Genomic DNA, 16280 nt, shown 5'->3' with positions numbered 1-16280 from the left:
ATTATTCATGCGTTTGTGTGTAGGATACGGGTGGAGTGACTATACATTAGCTGTGCCGCATTTGTGGGTTGGTGCGCCGGTTCCAGGGTGCGTGATGTAATGCAGTCACGCTTACTGTGTGAACGAATCATGCATGTGCAAGGGTTATCCTCTTATCTAAAGCGGCTAAGCCTCGTCGCCCTCAATCTCCTCCAGCACCGGAGTCACGTCTCCTGTTCCTGGCAAGCGTAGAATGCTCACTACCTCATCGCGGATACTCTCGTCGCTGCTTGAAAATATGCGATCCACCCATAATACACTTTTGACCACCTGGATCAGCTCATCCCATTCTCGTACTCTCATTCCACTCATCAAGACAGCAAGCATGAAGGCGAATTGACTCCGCTCTTGCGTGTCGCGCGTCTCGAGTGCGGCGAAATAGACGGTCCACACCAGCAGCGGTTTGAGCTCGCCCCAGTCGATCATATAGCCGTGAAGTACAGAAATGAGACTCCGTGTGAGTGTGAAAGTCCACACGGGGCTTGCCCCCAGCCAACGCCAGATGGGTGCCAGGAAAAGCATTGTCCCAAACCGACAAACTTCCTCCATGACATGTCCAGCGTCGCTACCGTTATTCAGAGGCCTGATGGCGAGAAGTCGGACCATGGTGGGTTCCATCCAACAGCCTGTTGTTTCTGCAAGATGCTTGTCCTTCTCTGTGAAGCCGCGATCGAGCATGATGAGCTGATCAATATCATCGAAAATGGTGACCCAATCCATGAGAGCTGGGAAGCGTTGCTTCCATTGTAATGATATATTGTTGAGCGGGCGAGGAGATCCTGGTGGAGAACGGGAGCTGGCTTGCCATCGCTCGGGTAGTGCCACGATGGAAGGGATGTCTTGAGAGAAAGAGCCAACAAGATCTGCCCTGCAGAGAACGTCAATCAAGGTTTTCGAGCTGGCGCGAATATGCACAGAAAACTCACCATGAGATAGTGATGCGGAGTGACTCATCGGTGATGTTGTCAACACCTCCTCTCATCCCAACCATCCTCGCAATGGCGTCACGATGGTGATCCCACCCTACAAAGTTGCCCAACACGTACTATCCACAATAAGTACTGAAGTCCTAACAGCATAGCCACTTACATAATGACACATGAAAGACCCCACCGCCCCGATCGTCTCATCGCTCGCATGGTGCTTCGCATCCTGCATCCGCTCCCTCATCGCACGAATAGCATGACTCTGCATAGACAGGCTTAGCGAGTCGCTCTTCTGCACAAATGCGCCCGTCAACTCCTTGAGCTGGAACAGCCGCGCATTCGCGAGGACATTGTAGAAAGTCGCAACACCGCTCAGCCCAACGGGCCACCATGCACCCCTCAGCTGTCGAGAATGCGCGCTGTTTGCACGAAAGACTAGGATACGTCAGCACGCGTGGCCGGGATATTGCTGTCTGTTAATCTACGCGACCGCTGCATGTCAGAACTTACTGGACGCCACGAGTGCACGCGACTTCTCATCCAGATCGATGGGATACAGCGCAAACGGGTCGACGTCTCCTGCGCCTAAATGGCCGATTGAAGCAGAGCTTTCCGCTGGTTCACGGAACTTGAGCACGATCTCGGTCTTTCCGCGTTTAGTCTTTGGCTTGCGTCGTGCGCGGCCGACTTCGCTCATGGCCAGGCGGCGGATGCGAAGCTGGGTTTGCTCATCTTTGAGCTCATCGGGATGCGAGAGGTTGACAAAGTTGAAGATGGGCTTTGCGGAACGGTCCATGATGATGATTATAGTAGTTCTCTTCTTACACCAAGTGACTTCGTTTCACGCTCCAGCATGTTGCGACACTGATATACTAGTACTGTTCGCCTCAGGGACCTAAACCTCTCGGTCGATCCGTGGCGACTATCCACAAAGTTAAGCAAGTGTGGCCCGGAAGAGAGCATCCCGCGTTCCCGAGACGTCACCGCCCCAAGCATGCTGCTAAGGCACGGGGAGAGGAAGAGGAAGGGGCAAATACGTGCAGCATATTCAATCGAGTGCTACGGAGGAGGGTTGGTAATGAACCGCGGTAGGACGAGGCTGGAGGTGTGCCGTGTGGAAGGTTCATGACTGACTAATTCAAATGTTACTCCCCTCCGCCGAGAACAGTGGCTCCCACGATCTTGGCGGCGAGTGTAGATACTTTGTAAGGCTATCATAATCAATGGAAATCAGCCTCATTCTCCAGCATACGCCAGCGGATTTTTAAGCCAAGCTATCGTGTTCAGCCAGGTCACGATGCGGAGTTTGTAGAGACAGTCGCCAAGCCCATATCTGGAACTACGTCCGAACAGGCTAGCCTCACTTTCTCGCCGTTCCTTAAAAATTTCGCGACAGTGCTTTCTCCCCTCCTTCAACGCATTCATCAGACAGTTCAACCGCCTATCTCGCCATCTCTTTACGTTTTGTACTGAGCTACTAGAGTCTATACATTGGGCGGTTGCGATTCAGCAATGCGGAGAGGGACGATAACCGCTCCATTAGAGCTGGCCGCGCATTTTATCGGTTGCGCGGGCGGTGTCATAGGATCGGTACATTTCAATTGACAGACGTGTTCTTGATATCATCGCGCTTTGGGTCGCTGCACTGTAATTTCGCCTGCCTTTGCGCACGCTATTCGCGAAAGCCGGAGCCTGTGGAGGTTGAAGCTTGCAGCCGTTGTTGGGCATGTTATGCGGGCGGAATATATTCCACAATACCCGTTCAAGTGGCGAAGTCTTAAGAATGTGTACCGCTACAGGAACCTGCAGTATGTATACAGTCTTTGAGAACATACGCTGCAGACGCTTGCCCTAGGTTCTCCCAGTGACGCTGCGGTCAACGTATTTCGAATGCTCATGCGTCGAGTCCAGCATATGGTTTTTTCTCCAACCCACCAGACACGAAGCGATATAGTACATGGTCATAGTAACGTCCCGCGAATTACCAGTCCAGGAAGCATGACATGCATAAATGACAAGAATTGGTATATCTATCTCAGCATGCCTGCCGAACCGCTCGTCTTATCCATCTATGCTCTGCACGCAGTACGCACACGACGACCCATCCCCCATTGGTCCCAAACCACCAAACGACACCACACAGCTGCTGTATATGCTCACTCTCCACAAAGCCGACTTAAGCATTACGCATTCCAGGTGCAGACACTTCCGAATCTGCGTACCTCTATTGCACCTGGTTAACGATCTCGCTTGCCTTGCCCAACGACTCCACCATCTGCTGGCACTCCTTGCGCCGCCTAACAGTGTACTCAGACTCCTTCAGCAAATCATCGAGCTCCTCCGTCTTGTACATGTTCTCGAGCAGCTCGCGCTGCATCTCCTCTTTTGTCCACGAAACGAGGTTAAGCATGATGGCTTTGGGCACCATGTCGATCATGGTGCGGCGGACGATGTTGAAGTACGAGGTAATGAGAAGTTCTGTCACATGTTAGTAGATGGGTTTAGAATAAAACGCGCGGAGAACGTACTGATAACCTCGACCTCCTGCACTTCCTTCTCGCTCAGCGTACCGCTCGCCTTGAGCGTTGATGGCGGTGGCTCCATAGCTGCCATCTTCTTCTTGTTCTTGCTAGCGAAGAAGCTGCCGAAGAAACCACCACCTTCGCCACCATCTAGGCCCAAGCTTGGGCTTGACGCCCGCGGCGGCACTGCCGGAGGCAAAGGCTTCCCTGTCTTAGGGTCGACCTGTTGAGGCTTGCTTGCGTTATGTCGCTCGTGTATGATTGCCATCGCGCGAGATCCATTGATGAAGTCTGGGTGACCAGTGTTGATGTAGCACGACTCCATGGCGACGAGATCCCTGACGAGCTTGTTTGTGGGATCCATGGCCTTCTTAAAGAACATGACGACAACCTGATGAAGCTTCTCCTTGAGGCCTGGGTACCGCCTGAAGGTTGGCTTGTTAAGAAGCTGGCCGAGGATGCGGATCAATTCATCGTAGACCAGGCTGACACACTTCAACGAGGGATCTTCCAAACGCTTGATCTGCTGCTTCACGATAAGCTCAAAAGCGGTAGTGCCAACGAAAAGCGCAGGTGAAGAACCGGACGAGTTGTAGAGCACAGTGCGGATATCAACATCCTTGACCTGGTCGAAAGGATCCACAGCTTTCACACCGTTGGCGTACAGTTCGTGGTAGACGAAGGAGATACGAGCGCCACCGGAAAGCTCGGACGCTGATAGCTCTTGGTTGTTGCCATCGAGAACGCCGCGGTACTCGTTGCTGAACTCCGTGATCATGTTCAGGACGATGTTCGAGTTGTTCCCCAGTAGCGAATCGCCCAGTGACGCGAGTTCGGCGGAATATTTCTGGAGAGAGGAGGAGATACGCGCTTTGATATCGGGGAGTGTTTGCTTAATGTGCATCATGAGGATCTGGTCTTGGTTAGCTTTGTCTCGTGGTGTCAGATAGCCATTCAGATGCCTACCAAGTTGAGCTTGCGCGCCAGATACGGTGTACCGCAGTAGGCGGCCTTGTTCTTGTACGCCCTGTGGTTCTCGAAGAACTGCCGCTCGTGCTCCAGGGCAGATGAAATCGCCTTTTTATTTTCGATATCCCTTTGCCCTCGGTTTACGACAGGTACGTAGCCCAACCGCAGGGGAATGATGCGCCCAGCCAAGATGTCCACGACGTCGGTTCCTTCATCCATCAAGTCGACCTTTGTGAGCACACCGATTGTTCGCTGACCCTCAGGGTCCACTTCTCGCGCCAGCTTCAGACCGTCCGAATTGGCCAAATCCGTGTTCGCTGCCGTGACAGCAAGTATAATGGCGTTGGGCTTGCTGATCTGCTTCAACACCATTTCGCGGATCTGGCGCTCAATATCGCGCGGCTGGTCACCAACGGGCACCTTTGTGAGACCCGGTAAATCGACGAGCGTGAGCGTGAGAACGTTTGGCGAGTATATCCTCAGGTTGATGGGCGCGGGAGAGATACCAGCATTGCGACCCGTCTTGGACTCGGTCTCGCGCACAATCTCGTCTCGTATCTTGTTGAAGTCGTGGAACTTCTGACCAGGGATGTGGAGGAACTCGCCCCACTCGTCCACGTTGGATTCTGCATCCGACGTCTTGATCTCTTCCTTGACGCCATTTGCCTGTTTCGACGATTGGCGATTGATGAGCTGTAGAATGAGCGGTCTTCGCGTGACGATACCGGTTCCCCGAGGAAGACTGTGGCCGCGATCAGCATGCTGCCCAACTTGTGCAGCCTAGTGCGCTGGATGTCCTGCAACTCACAAGTCACGACCGACAATGTTCTCCAGCACCGAACTCTTTCCGCTCGACTGCGATCCTACGACGGCAATCTGGGGCAAATCTATGGGGTTTTGGACCTGCGACAGGCATCAGCTTGGCGCGCTCGTTATCGCGGCGGCGGGGTTGCGCTGGGGGGACCTTGGAGGTGCGACGTACCCCTACGGTGGTGAAGACATCCTGAAGCTTGTTCACAAGCGTAATCAGAGTCGGGTCGTTGACGTTGATGCTGCGAAGCACTGGTTAGCTGCAGGTCCTGGATGTCCTGGGGGTCTACTCAAGCTCCACCATGGGGGGAACGTACGCAGTTGGGTTGACCGACATGCCGGCGACGTGTTGTTCGTGGTGAAGCCTCGAAATACGAGTGGGCAGCGGGGACTCTGCGAGCGCGCTGAGCTTTATATGGCAGCGTGGGAGGACTCGGGGTGGTTTGGTGATTAAGGGTGCACACGCCCGCGCTTTGCGTGTCGAGTGTGTCGTAGCTGCCAGTGCCAGACAAGGATACGCGGCGGCGCCACTGTGGCGCAGCGACCCCGTCGTCACTCTCCACCGTCTGCACGTTCACTGGCTGGTTTGCGGCCCGGGGCTCCACCTCCACAGGTTGCACGCCTTGAGCAAGCTTCACATACATGTACTTTTTGTGCGACTTTCACAGCGTTGTCACGTCAATCGCGAGGCATGCGAGAATTCAAAGACGCAGGCGTAAGAACAGCACTGGACGCCCCCTTGTACGTCACAAGGGCCGTTCATGTGCGAGCGTCGTCAGCCGAAATAGGCATCAACATTTGTTCATGTACAGAGCTCAATCTATATCCACCGTTCCAGAAAATACGCTATGCAATACACAAACCCTTACTCATCTGCAACCGACGCGAACTTCTCCGTCATCCGCTGCAGCAGATCCTCGTACTAGAGCACAGTTAGCGAGTCAAACGAGACGTAAATGCTTGCGCAACGTACCTTCTTCGTGATCTTCTCCTCGCCTTCGCTGGGCACCTCGAACTTCATGCTGCGCAGCTCGCTCTGCACGTCTGATGTGCTCTCGCGGATCTTGGCCCAAGCATGGCCCTGTGAAACCGCCTTCTGTGCCTCGTCGTGGAATGCCATCATGTTCTTCATCATCCATTCAGTCTTCCACAGCGGGCAGAACTGGTCGTAGTCCGAGTATCCGTTCTGCTGGAGGAAGTCTTCCTTGAGCAATGTCGCAACGTCCAGAGTGATCTTGTCTCCGTCACCCAGCGCAGATTTACCAACAAGTTGCACGACCTGGTCGAGATCCTCCGAGGTCGTCAAAAGCTCCTTGATGCGGTCGCGCAGACGCGGGAAGTCTGGGTTGTTCTTCGCGTAGTATTTGTCGAGCGGCGTCGTGTACTTGCTGTAACTGAGACCAGTGTTGACCGAGGGGAAATGTTTTCTCTGAGCGAGCTTCTTGTCGAGACCCCAGAAGACTTGTACAATATTGAGCGTACTCGTAGTGACGGGATCCGAGAAATCGCCACCCGGAGGGCTGACGGCACCGACGATACTGACACTGCCGTGGCGCTCAGGGCTACCGAGCGAAGTGACGCGACCAGCACGCTCGTAGAAAGAAGCCAGCTTGGCACCCAAGTAGGCAGGGAAACCTTGGTCAGCAGGCATTTCTCCGAGACGGCCCGAAATTTCACGAAGAGCCTCAGCCCATCGCGAAGATGAGTCAGCCATCATAGCAACGTCCTTTCCTTGGTCTCTGACTAAAGGTTGGGGTACAAAGTCAGTGAAGTGCTCTTATATGTGGGGAATCGGGTCGAAGATAGGTGGTATAGCTTCAGCTTGACACCAAAGTCTAAGAGTCTCAGACTTTTGGCGATAGCACAAACAACCACCTTGTACCCCGTGCTTACTTACAGTATTCGGCGACAGTAACTATAAGCGCGCGTTCAAAGTCAGTATAAATTCAGACAGGGTAAGTTATGAGGTATATATGCCTGAGACATAACACCTTCGCATCGGGGTGGTACGTACTACCAGTGTAGATGGACGCTTCACGAGCGGCCACAGGCATATTGGAAGTGTTGGCGATGAGGGTAGTACGCTTCATGATAGGCTCTTTCTTGCCGTTGACCTCGATGGTTAGCTCAGGAAAATCCATCAGCACCTCAGCCATCTCGTTTCCGCGCTCTGTTAACGTCAGTCTCGCGCACAAGGAAACGATGCGGCGCCAGGTCCAAAGTCTGAGTACCAAGAGTTACACTAGGGTAGGCAATACGCAGGTCGGTCACACTCAGACTTTGATCCTAGAACTGTGCAGCTGACACAACTTACCTCCGCAACCAACGTAGACAATGATGTCGGAGTTGGAGAACTTGGATAGAGATTGACTAATGACAGTCTTGCCACATCCGAAAGCACCGGGAATGCACACAGTACCACCCTGGACACTGGGGAATAGGGCGTCGAGCACACGCTGGCCGACAATGAGAGGCTGGTCGGACGAAAGCTTTTCGGAACTGGGGCGCGGCACACGGACGGGCCACTGGTGCATCATGCTGTATTCGGTCTTGACGCCGTTAAATTCAAGCTCGAGGATCTTCTCGTCCACGGTGTAGCTGCCCTTGTCTGAGAGACGGGTAATGGTTCCCTTGGCGCGGGGAGGCAGCATAATCTTGTGGTCGTTGAGCAAGCTGTTCTCAACAACTGTACCAAAAACATCACCACCGGTGATGTGGTCGCCGACTTTGTATTTGCCGGGAGTGAAGTCCCACTTCTTGGTGCGGTCGAGAGCGGGGATGTCGATACCACGGGGAATGTAGATGCTGTTCGCGGCATCGGCAATGCTCTTGAGCGGACGCTGGATACCGTCGTAGATGGTCTCCATGAGGCCCGGGCCGAGCTCGACGGAGAGGGGCTTGCCGGTCCTCACGACGGGGTCGCCGACCGTTACACCAGCTGCGTTGCGGTCAGTCGCTGTTCTGGCTCAAGGATCCAGCACATACCAGTCTCCTCGTAGACCTGAACGGTGGCTTTGTCGGCCTCGATCCGAATGACCTCACCAACGAGGCTGTCGTGACCTACGCGGACCTGCATACAGCATCAATGTCTGAATATTCCCTGAGCTGGGATGCAACCTACGAGCTCGTACATAGCACATCCAATCATGTTCGCGGCCACGATGACGGGTCTACAGACATCAGTACCATGTGCGCGGAGGCGCTGCAGGGACGTACCCAGAGATGGAGTAGACGGTTCCTGCATGAGATAATTAGCATTGTGGCTCAACAGTCAAGACATAGGATTGGTCGCCACGTACCCGCCTGCTCGTCATCGTCGGTCTTCTTCTGCTGTTTCTACACCCCCGCCGTCGTCAGCCAGTGCCCATCGCGCAGCCCCTCCACGCCAATCACTTACGGGAGGCATCTTGTGGGTCCGATCGTCTGCCTTCGCTACGTCGACAGGCGAATGCGGTGGTGGGGTCTCGACGTCGTCGGCTTCGTTGTCCTGCGGCAGGAGCACCGGGCTCGTGGGAAGCGGAACGAGCTTGGGGTGGGTGCCTGTCTCGTGGGAGGTGCTGGGGCGGAGTGGCAGCTGTTCTTGAGAGTTCGTCTTGCGCACAAGATCTAGCAGTGAAGGTCGGGGTCGGAGACGTGGCCGTAAACCAAGCATGCAACGGCGGTGGGTAGGCGAGGAAGCTCGACGGGCGAGGTGCAGGCCAAGTGCAGCAGAATGACGCCGGCTGGAGCTCCACCAAAGCGCACGGGGCAGTTTCTGCGCCACGCTCAAGCTTGTCGCAACCTCTCGTGGGAACGTGAAGACTGATGTGCGCTGAGGATTTGGCGAGTCGGGCGTCTAAGAGCTCGTCCGGAAGCGACTTGAGGTGCTATATGAGTGATACTGTACGGTATAGTTGCCATTCACGTCCACGCAAGGGCACATGCACTTGAGCGCACCACCCAATCCTCTTCAGACGGCACTGCTAATGAGGGTCTTATGATAGGGATAGTCCCGATTGCCGACATGCGAAAACAGTAGCTGTAGCAAAAGCGTTTTCCCCCGACTCTACGAGAATGTGGACAAAAACGACCTCGAAGGGCCATGTGCATCGCGGACCCAGCCACTACAAGATCACATATCAGCAACCCAGTCACACGCCGCCCTTCACTGGACCCACCCGGCCCTCGATGGCACTGTCACTGCTATCCGTCCATATGCAAGCCTCATACCGTGCCTCTCCCGGGTCCTCTGTACTAGCGAACGACTCCTCCCATGTCGCGATGCTCATCACTCTGCGAATGGCGCTACCATCTTGCTGCGCCGAGACCTTTGTTTCTGTGCCCATACCAGAGACGGCCCGTGCAAGGAGAGGCTTCATGACAATGAGAGACGAGCAGATGATGGCAACGTTGATCTCCGCCGTTGACCATATGGCGGCATAGCTTCCCGATTCTGTTGGACTGTAAGTGGAGAACTTGCATGAAGTGTGGTGCAAGTCGACTCTGGAGTCGAGGCGCAAACTTACTGCTCACGTTCCCCTTCTCAGCGGCGCCGTGCACATGGACGATACGAAGTACCGAAACGATGCAAACACTGCCCTGCGTCAGCCAATTCACCCCAAACACATTACATGGACGGCACACTCACAAGAGGCCCAATCCAAACGGCACCAAGAGTCCCCCATTTTGCCGTGACTGCAACCTTAGCCTACCCAATACTGGCATAGGCATGACCCAAAGGATGCACTCCAACACGATCCCCATCAATGAGCAGCTCCAGAAGTGGTCCTGCGCATCCATGCACTTTCCTGGCACGCCACCATGCCAGTACTTCCGTACGGGACTGCAGAGGAATACGACGCCGAAGACGCCCCATGCCATTGCGCCCAGTGTAGCGACGCCAATAACGTATATGCAGAGCCGGAAGGGCGGCAGGTGCTGGAAGAGCCGGTGGTATTGGAAGAGGATAGAGAAGCGGACTAGATTTACGGCCGTGTGGTAGAAGATGGACCCGGCAAACATGATCTGATTGGGCGTAAGTGGAATAAATCGAGAACAAGCAAAGGCTGACATGCTTTCATCATGGTGCTAAGCAGCGAGGCTTTGACTTCGTCGCTCTTACTTTGGAGATCGATCTCGAACTCTAGAGACGCAGTGTGAGCGATGTGTTGCGTAATTCTGAATACCTGGAAAGCTGGCAACGCACCTCCACCCACGATTCCCGTGAAGGCTATCGAGAAGACCTGACGTTGTTAGCGGTGGTGGATGTGAACAAGCTTTACACGTTAGTATACTAGAGCAAGCGTAACAACCACATCCTCGACGCCATAGGTGCCCGAAAGCTTCGCCCTTGAATACCATCGCAATGCCACTGTGATAAGAGCGAGAGCTGTCAGCACGACCGCCGGAATCAACGCTTCGTATCCTATTTCTGCGGCCGCTTTCTGGGATACAATAAGCCAACTCGGATTCTCGTGCATATTCGACGGCACAGGTATATGAATCGAAATCGTAATGAGAGAAAGAACAGCCAGTACTCTTCGCAACTTGCGACGCCGAATTCCTCTGTGTACATGCCGCCTTTCTTTGTTGTAGTATACTGGTTGTGGTGTCGGCCATAACGAGCTCAGAACCGGTGGAGCCGGTTGTCACCTAGGCGGCGTTCAGGATGTGGGGAAGTAATGGCCCAGATGCGGCAGGAACAAGACACTCTGGTATCATGCGCCGATGAACTATTCTGGAGTGCACCCGCAACTGTAGACTGAGTCATGCATTCGATTGAGGTCGAATTATGATACACAGCATGTGAAGCTTCTAGTATGTTCGATGATCCACGTTAGAATCAGTGGAAACGATTTCCAGGCTATTTGCATGCCCAAGTTCTGAATCGGTGGATCGTATTGGCATAATGCTGCAAGTCTGAGTGGTGAGCCAAGCGTGACAACCGTGGCTGTCTAGTGGGGCAATCACACGGATGTCACGAGCGTCCCCGTGAGTATAAGGACCGATGTCGTCCAGAAAGAACAAAATTTCCGTTGCTCCGTCCCGTGCACCCATGATGATGCACATGAGATGGCGGACGCGCATGGTTCCAGATGTCCTCGCCTAGTCGTGTCAAATATGTCTAGTCATCGAACGTTGTGAATTTGAGTAATTACGTACCTCAGCGTATGTGCCATCATCCGGGTTCGGTCAATCGGAATTTCCAATCGTTATGAAAAGCGGTGGTAAAGGCTCGATCACTTCCGAACACAGAGGCTGACCCGAGAATAACTGTCTTCTGCAGCACACTTGATCCTGTAGGCACTCACTGTACCATACGGTTACAGGAATATAAGAATGATAGTCTATGCCGAAAATCTTTTAACGACCAGTTTCTATTGTTACACATTGTGAGAGGAACCACAGCCATATGTATGTACGCTTTGCACTTCGCAATTTCGTCCATCCACTTTGGGGGTCCTTAAGAGTTTAGGAGCCCTCCGGCAAAGAAGAACTGGCAGTTCAAAATATTATAAGCTAGAAGCGACACATGCTCATCTATCCTTGTCCAGCACTCTTCCTCGTCAACACGAGTCGCGTCAATGAACTCCAAAATGAACTCTTGTAACCGCTGCGCTGTCTTTTATTGTTCCTTGCCCTGCAAGCAACCAGAATAGTCAGCCATTGATTCCAAATATCATCCTTGACAAGAAAAAAGGGCACAATGTTTCGCGTATTGCGAGCGTGGACAGCACACGATAAACGGGCAGATCAGCCTCTTCCGCAAGCCGCTGCATGTGTCGAGGTGTTGTGATGCGAGGGTATGCGAGGACGGCCTTGGTATCGAACTGAGACATGGGGAAGACTTGGAACGTATTTGCCCGCTCGGAATCAGATGGCTTCAAGGTTATTCCGGTTTTGTTTTTTTCTCAAGGAGCGGTATGTGGATTATTGTAGTCATATTTCGTACGAGCATCTCGTAGGATCATTCGGTATGATTAGCCGATATGTCTGTCATGACGATAAACTTGGTGACGATGAGCCTGCCATCTACTACATGATTTCCGGGGTCTCCCTGAAATAAATTACCGCGCGGTATTGTTTCGCAACTAAGACTGTTCACATCGCCTGACGAGCATGCGATATGGGGCGTTGACGTCGAAGCTACTGCTGGCCGGGGTGCGTTAGCGCGGTTTGCCGAAATCTACTATTTGAAATACTTACCGCAAGGCGCAAATCCGCCGCCGCGTTTCACACTGGGGTGGGATGAGTTGCATTTGTTTAACCCGGGATTTGTCAGATGAATCATTGCTTGGCCTCATGGCCCTGGTGACCCTGTGTCTCATTGGCCATCCCTGCATATGTGGGATTCTCATTGTTTGAACTGAGGAGAAATTATGTTCGAGCAGTCGCGAATCCGACACGCGCGATATGAAATCGGAGAGGCTATCTTGGTGTGTTCTCGAAAACAGTAATCGCTTCGTAACGTCGAGAGACATGGGACGTAGGCTTCAAATATAGTCGTGGGCATCCGCACAGTTTCGCTTGCTGCTGAACTCCTCGTCTGCCCAGCACTGCGCCTCTACGAAATCTGACCATGACTTCTGGTTGTTCGGATCTGCTCTCATCAGCTGGTTCTGTATCTTCTCGCGGTTCAGCCCCGACGCGATCCACACTGCCCTCACATCCCTACTTGTCACCTGATCAAGCATCAACAATTGCTTCCTGGACGTCTTCCATTCCTAGTCGAAGTCCAGGACCACGTACCCTCACCGATGACGAAGTAGCTCGAAGGGAAGCAGTTTTCGAGGCTTATCGACAAATGAAGCTAGAAATGTTTTCCAAATCGACCGGCCGCTCCTGATCAAGCACATCTTCCCTTCCGAGACGATTTCCGGGATAACGAGCGAATCGCAAAGTACAGCCACTCACGCATATAGCAAATGCTTACCCCTGTTCGGGACCTCAAAAGTACACCAGAAGGATGGATTTGGAGTTATTCATCCTATAATACTGGAGCGGCCTTGGGATTAATCACCAGGTTGCCGGGCGCGGCTACGGTCCTTGGATCTACGATGTGTCTGGTATCACAGTCTCCATGGACGCCATGCTTGACAAGGTGGTCAGCACACAGCGACGGCTGATGTTCGCATCCCATCATTATTCTAGCTCTTAGTGATTTTGGCATTGTCTGGCGCTTATGCTGGGTTGAAGAGGCGTTTAGGCGTTCATGGGGCCTGTTGGCAGTGATTTGGAATACATACCCATCGGCAAGCGAATGCCCAGTGGCTTCCGTGCGCAAGCTGTTGCGTTCGATCGCAGTGAAGAGTGCATGCGCGAACCCATTCCATGCCATTTAATGAACGCCGTGTACCTCGCATATCGCCAGGGTAGGCTTACTTTCGCGCAGGAGGCCTGGGTGATGTTTGTCCCAGGGCGGAGGAAGGCACCACGGATGGAGCCACGCTAGTCCCAAAATGCATGTCTTGGCGCGAGCATCTTTACAATTCTCGAGGGAAGCTACACCAGCCGACGACACCCATCACAGCAGCCATGCTGCTCCCTCGGATATTTGCGCCCGTCCGCGCCGCCGCAAAGTCGCCTCTGATCCCGTCTTCGCGCGTCCTCGACGTCCTCCGCCACGCCAATGGCTCCGCTGCCCTTGGCCATGCCCCGGCACCTACCCTCTCCTTTGTACGACATGCTACGCATCAGGCCCAAGGACGGGCCAACGGCGCAAAAGATGGACCGGGAAAGCGCTTGGGCGCGAAGAAGGCTGGAGGTACGATTTGGAAACACAATGGCATTCTGGACAGGGTCGAGGGCTAACGGACGGCTTGCAGGTGAATACGTGATACCAGGGAACATCATCTTCCGCCAGCGCGGCACGGCCTGGTTCCCGGGCGAGAACTGCAAGTTCGGACGCGACCACTGCATCTTCGCCACCGAGTCGGGCTACGTGCGCTACTACAAGGACCCGTCGCTGCACCCGAAGCGCCAGTACATTGGCGTTGCGCTCGAGAAGACGGACAAACTTCCCTACCCACAGAACGCCGCTCGACGGAGAAGGCTTGGCTTCGTAGCAGTCCAGAAGGATTCGCAGCCGGCGGAGAAGGAGGGACAGACTGTAGTTGCCGATCTGCAGGTGGGCGATGCGACCGGCAGCGAGACGAGCGTCACCGCCACGGCGCGCACCCCGACGACATTGACCGTGGGCAAGGGTTATGCGTACCGCCACGCGAACTACGACATCGGGCGGGTTGCTGAGAGGGCCAACGTGCAGGTCAAAGAGTTCGTACCGGGAGACCGATGGGCGGCATGGCGCAAGTCGCAGGCACGTAAGAAGCGTAACGAGGAGGCCAAGAAGTTGCGCAATGCAGGCAAGAAGTCTGCAAAGCCCAAGGCGAGAAAGAGGCGGGGTCCGTAGGCATGTGTATACTCTGGGTGTATCAATATTTGTACAAACGACAATGGCTGAGCATGCCGTTCCAATTACAGTTCTACAGTTTTGCCGAGTCCTTCAGGACGAGTCCTCCACTTTCCATGTCGTATTGCCGACCCTTCGCCCAGCCCAGCCATCGCCTGAGTGTCTCTTCGCCGCCAGCTCCGGGCACCAGACCCTTCTCGTCCCAACCGCTGCCCTCGATACCTACGCCTTGCCCCACTGCTGCCGCTCGACCTGAAGCTCCTTCTTGTATAGCATAACCAGGCGTTGATCTGAGTGTAACTGCGGGTCTCTGGTCGAAGCCTTGCGCTTCCAGCTCTGCGTTTGTAATGACCGGCGTGCAGCACGCGTCGGTGCCGTCAAAGATCGCTTCCCACTCTGAGCGCGTCTTCTTCTTGAAAACCCCAGTGAAGAACTCTTTAAGCTTCGCCCAGTCCGCCCTGTTGTCGCGATCGCCTGGCAAGTCGGACGGCTGGAGACCAAGACCCTGGAGCAGCGCAGCGTAAAACTGCGGTTCGATCGCACCACTAAATTAATTAGTGTCGAAATGGACAATACCAAGGCCAGACTCACACAGCCATGTACTTCCCATCTTTGGTCTCGTACGTGTCGTAATATGGTGCCCCGCCATCCAGCATATTAGTTCCTCGTTCCCTCCTCCATACCTCCGTCTTGAGTCCCAACCGCGGCATCGTCGCCAGCACAGCGCTCCCATCCACCATGTTCGCCTCGACCACCTGACCATTGCCACTCCTCTCCCTCGCCAGTAGTGCCAATAAAATCCCTAGAAAGCACATCGCGCCTCCCCCCGCAAAATCGCCAACTACATTCCCAGGCGGATACGGCTTCTCCCCCTTCCTCCCGAACAAGCTCAACACCCCGCTCACAGCAATATAGTTGATGTCGTGCCCAGCCATCATGCTGTACTTCCCATCTCTCCGGAAGCCTGTCATCCTGCCCACGATAAGCCGTGGGTTGATTTTGAGCATGACATCTTGGGGAGACAGTCCGAGTTTCTCTAGGACACCAGGCCGGAAGGGGTCAATCACGACGTCGACGTTTGTAAGGAGTTTCTTGACGAGGGCGATTGCGGAGGGCGACTTGAGGTTTACGGCGATGGAGGTCTTGCGGCGCGTGAGTTGGTCGGAGGTGGGATGAGGTGTGGGGGAGGGACGGTCGAGGCGGAGGACGGTAGCGCCGTAGTCGGCGAGGAGCATGCCTGCGAAGGGGCCTACAATCTTCGTATCAGCGAGTTTTGGGGCGGTATGAAAGGGCCATGCTCTGTACCTGGTGCCAAGCCGGCGAACTCAAGCACGCGGATACCTGTGAGCGGTGGTGGTTGGTCTGCCATGGTCTCTGCTGTTCACTAGGGAATGCTAGCTTGGATGTAGGTGGAATAGAGCGTGAATCGGTGCAACGGGGTACATTGAAGCTATATACAAGGTCGACGTCGACATGGTAGAAGCGGCGCGAAGGACGGTTAAGCAATTCCCGGTAAGCTCCTGATGGACCGAGGCCTTCGAGGTGGGGAATCCGGGGAAGGAAGCGCCTTAGTCAGCCAAACCCTTCCCACCAACACCAACACGCAACGACTCATCTCATGCTTTT

At 54.2% G+C, this 16280-nt stretch overlaps 6 protein-coding genes across 6 annotated transcripts; 1 reads left to right on the top strand and 5 right to left on the bottom strand.

Moving 5' to 3' along the window:
* Positions 1-149: 149 nt before the first annotated feature.
* On the bottom strand, positions 150-2216 carry CC84DRAFT_1121589 (uncharacterized protein). The gene is made up of 4 exons (XM_018175613.1): positions 1476-2216; positions 1129-1400; positions 966-1084; positions 150-907 (listed from the first exon to the last, which is right to left on the bottom strand). Exons 1-4 carry the CDS (start codon positions 1759-1761, stop codon positions 166-168), a joined length of 1419 nt encoding a protein of 472 aa, XP_018035208.1. The 5' UTR covers positions 1762-2216; the 3' UTR covers positions 150-165.
* Positions 2217-2978: 762 nt separating this feature from the next.
* Positions 2979-5745, bottom strand: CC84DRAFT_1165219 (uncharacterized protein). The gene is made up of 6 exons (XM_018178668.1): positions 5584-5745; positions 5439-5508; positions 5265-5359; positions 4454-5198; positions 3494-4400; positions 2979-3443 (listed from the first exon to the last, which is right to left on the bottom strand). Exons 1-6 carry the CDS (start codon positions 5601-5603, stop codon positions 3190-3192), a joined length of 2091 nt encoding a protein of 696 aa, XP_018035207.1. The 5' UTR covers positions 5604-5745; the 3' UTR covers positions 2979-3189.
* Positions 5746-5773: 28 nt separating this feature from the next.
* On the bottom strand, positions 5774-8958 carry CC84DRAFT_1165218 (vacuolar ATP synthase catalytic subunit A). Its single transcript, XM_018178667.1, has 10 exons — positions 8664-8958; positions 8566-8602; positions 8483-8504; positions 8388-8436; positions 8252-8336; positions 7581-8204; positions 7281-7436; positions 7164-7181; positions 6240-7009; positions 5774-6188 (listed from the first exon to the last, which is right to left on the bottom strand). The coding sequence occupies exons 1-10, from the start codon at positions 8916-8918 to the stop codon at positions 6132-6134; spliced, it is 2073 nt and encodes a 690-aa protein (XP_018035206.1). The 5' UTR covers positions 8919-8958; the 3' UTR covers positions 5774-6131.
* Positions 8959-9396: 438 nt separating this feature from the next.
* CC84DRAFT_1218257 (uncharacterized protein) lies at positions 9397-10725 on the bottom strand (the record flags this gene model as incomplete). Its single annotated transcript, XM_018182979.1, has 5 exons — positions 9397-9698; positions 9772-9839; positions 9894-10270; positions 10432-10488; positions 10540-10725. 5 exons carry the CDS (start codon positions 10723-10725, stop codon positions 9397-9399), a joined length of 990 nt encoding a protein of 329 aa, XP_018035205.1.
* A 3030-nt stretch (positions 10726-13755) lies between these two features.
* On the top strand, positions 13756-15096 carry CC84DRAFT_1196865 (ribosomal protein L27). Its single transcript, XM_018181490.1, has 2 exons — positions 13756-14009; positions 14071-15096. The coding sequence occupies exons 1-2, from the start codon at positions 13781-13783 to the stop codon at positions 14652-14654; spliced, it is 813 nt and encodes a 270-aa protein (XP_018035204.1). The 5' UTR covers positions 13756-13780; the 3' UTR covers positions 14655-15096.
* CC84DRAFT_1092766 (CoA-transferase family III) lies at positions 14728-16023 on the bottom strand (the record flags this gene model as incomplete). The annotated part of the gene is made up of 3 exons (XM_018174481.1): positions 14728-15199; positions 15246-15903; positions 15960-16023. The coding sequence occupies 3 exons, from the start codon at positions 16021-16023 to the stop codon at positions 14728-14730; spliced, it is 1194 nt and encodes a 397-aa protein (XP_018035203.1).
* Between the last annotated feature and the right edge of the window lie 257 nt (positions 16024-16280).

Source organism: Paraphaeosphaeria sporulosa (assembly GCF_001642045.1).
Source record: "Paraphaeosphaeria sporulosa strain AP3s5-JAC2a unplaced genomic scaffold CC84scaffold_6, whole genome shotgun sequence".
NCBI classification, from domain to species: domain Eukaryota; kingdom Fungi; phylum Ascomycota; class Dothideomycetes; order Pleosporales; family Didymosphaeriaceae; genus Paraphaeosphaeria; species Paraphaeosphaeria sporulosa.
This window is presented reverse-complemented; position numbering and strand designations above follow the sequence as displayed.